This window comes from Monosiga brevicollis, genomic scaffold (assembly GCF_000002865.3).
Source record: "Monosiga brevicollis MX1 MONBRscaffold_120 genomic scaffold, whole genome shotgun sequence".
Classification (NCBI taxonomy): Eukaryota; class Choanoflagellata; order Craspedida; family Salpingoecidae; genus Monosiga; species Monosiga brevicollis.
The window spans coordinates 1-1,745 of NW_001865141.1; the positions used below are offsets into that span (position 1 = coordinate 1).

The 1,745-nt window shown below is 54.5% G+C and overlaps 1 protein-coding gene across 1 annotated transcript in view; it reads right to left on the minus strand.

The window, feature by feature from the left end:
* Positions 1–614: 614 nt before the first annotated feature.
* Positions 615–1,745, minus strand: part of MONBRDRAFT_13160 (uncharacterized protein) — a gene marked incomplete at both ends in the record, with an annotated part of 6,590 nt that continues 5,459 nt past the window's right edge. The window contains one exon of the mRNA XM_001751059.1: positions 615–1,639. Coding sequence (XP_001751111.1) covers positions 615–1,639 — 1,025 coding nt within the window. The remainder of the gene's footprint in view (positions 1,640–1,745) is intronic.

Below are 1,745 nucleotides of genomic sequence, written 5' to 3' on the forward strand. Positions count from 1 at the left end.
ACAGTCATAGTGGTAATAGTAGTGGTCGTAGTTTTCGTTGTGATGGTTGTATCCGACTCAAAAGTCTCAACGGTCGTTGTGGTGGTGGTTGTAGTGGCTGGGGCTGAGTTTGAGTCGGTGACCGTACTGGTCGCTGTTGTGGGGCCCGACGAGCCGGGTTGTAGCGTGTGCGACGAAGCAAACGATCTGCTCTTAGAAGCAGCAAACGCCTTCGGCGCAGCATCGGTACTGGTTGGGGAAGTAAAAGAAAGTGACGATTCCGGATTAGTGGCGCTTACGGGCTCTAAAGGAGCAGTGGTGGTAGTGTTTTTTATTGCGCTAATTGAAGAAGCAGAATTGACTGGAGTCGATGGCAACAAGGTACGCTTTGGTGAACCAAAAGAATGCTTTTGTGCAGGAAATGTGCTGCTTGCTGAAGTATTTTTGCTAGAGCCAGGGGCAGGTTTGGTTCCAAATCCATGTTGGGCAGGCATCCTGGGTTTGGTAGTGCGAGCAGGAGACTCAATGCCAAATGAAAGCGCTGATGTCGCAGCCGCAACCGGCTTGGGGTCAGACCCACATGCCTGAGCCGCCGTGGGTGTAGTGGCTGTCGCTTCACGCGTGGTAGACCTCACTAGAGTTGCCGTGTCATTGAGCTTGGTGGTCGACGTTGTGGTGGCTGCTGCTGATGATGATACGAAGGATCCGAAGCCACCGAAACTAAAGGTTCCAGACCCATTGGGCTTTGCTGTTGACGTTGTGGTGGCTGCTGATGATGATGAAACGGGGGATCCGAAGGGTGCACAAGCTATTGTTCCAGATCCAGTGGGCTTGGTGGTCGACGTTGTGGTGGCTGCTGCTGATGATGACACGGGCGATCCGAAAGGTGAACTAGCTGTGGCCCCAGTCTCATTGGGCTTGGCCGTCGTCGTGGCCGTTGATGAGGCTGCTGCTGATGACAATACAGGGGATCCGAAGCCACGGAAACCCAAAGTTTCAGCGTCATTGAGCTTTGCTGTCGACGTTGTGGTGGTTGCTGCTGATGATGATACGAAGGATCCGAAGCCACCGAAACTAAAGGTTCCAGACCCATTGGGCTTTGCTGTTGACGTTGTGGTGGCTGCTGATGATGATGATACGGGGGATCCGAAGGGTGCACAAGCTGTGGCCCCAGTCTCATTGGGCTTGGTGGTCGACGTTGTGGTGGCTGCTGCTGATGATGACACGGGCGATCCGAAAGGTGAACTAGCTGTGGCCCCAGTCTCATTGGGCTTGGCCGTCGTCGTGGCCGTTGATGAGGCTGCTGCTGATGATAATACAGGGGATCCGAAGCCACGGAAACCCAAAGTTTCAGCGTCATTGAGCTTTGCTGTCGACGTTGTGGTGGCTGCTGCTGATGATGAGACCGGGGATTCGAAGCCACGGAAACTAAGGGTTCCAGTCTCATTGGTCTTGGTGATTGACGTTGTGGTGGTTGCTGCTGGTGAAGGCACGGGGGATCCGAAGGATGCACAAGCTATTGTTCCAGATCCAGTGGGCTTGGTGGTCGACGTTGTGGTGGCTGCTGCTGATGATGACACGGGCGATCCGAAAGGTGAACTAGCTGTGGCCCCAGTCTCATTGGGCTTGGCCGTCGTCGTGGCCGTTGATGAGGCTGCTGCTGATGACAATACAGGGGATCCGAAGCCACGGAAACCCAAAGTTTCAGCGTCATTGAGCTTTGCTGTCGACGTTGTGGTGGCTGCTGCTGATGATGAGACCGGGGA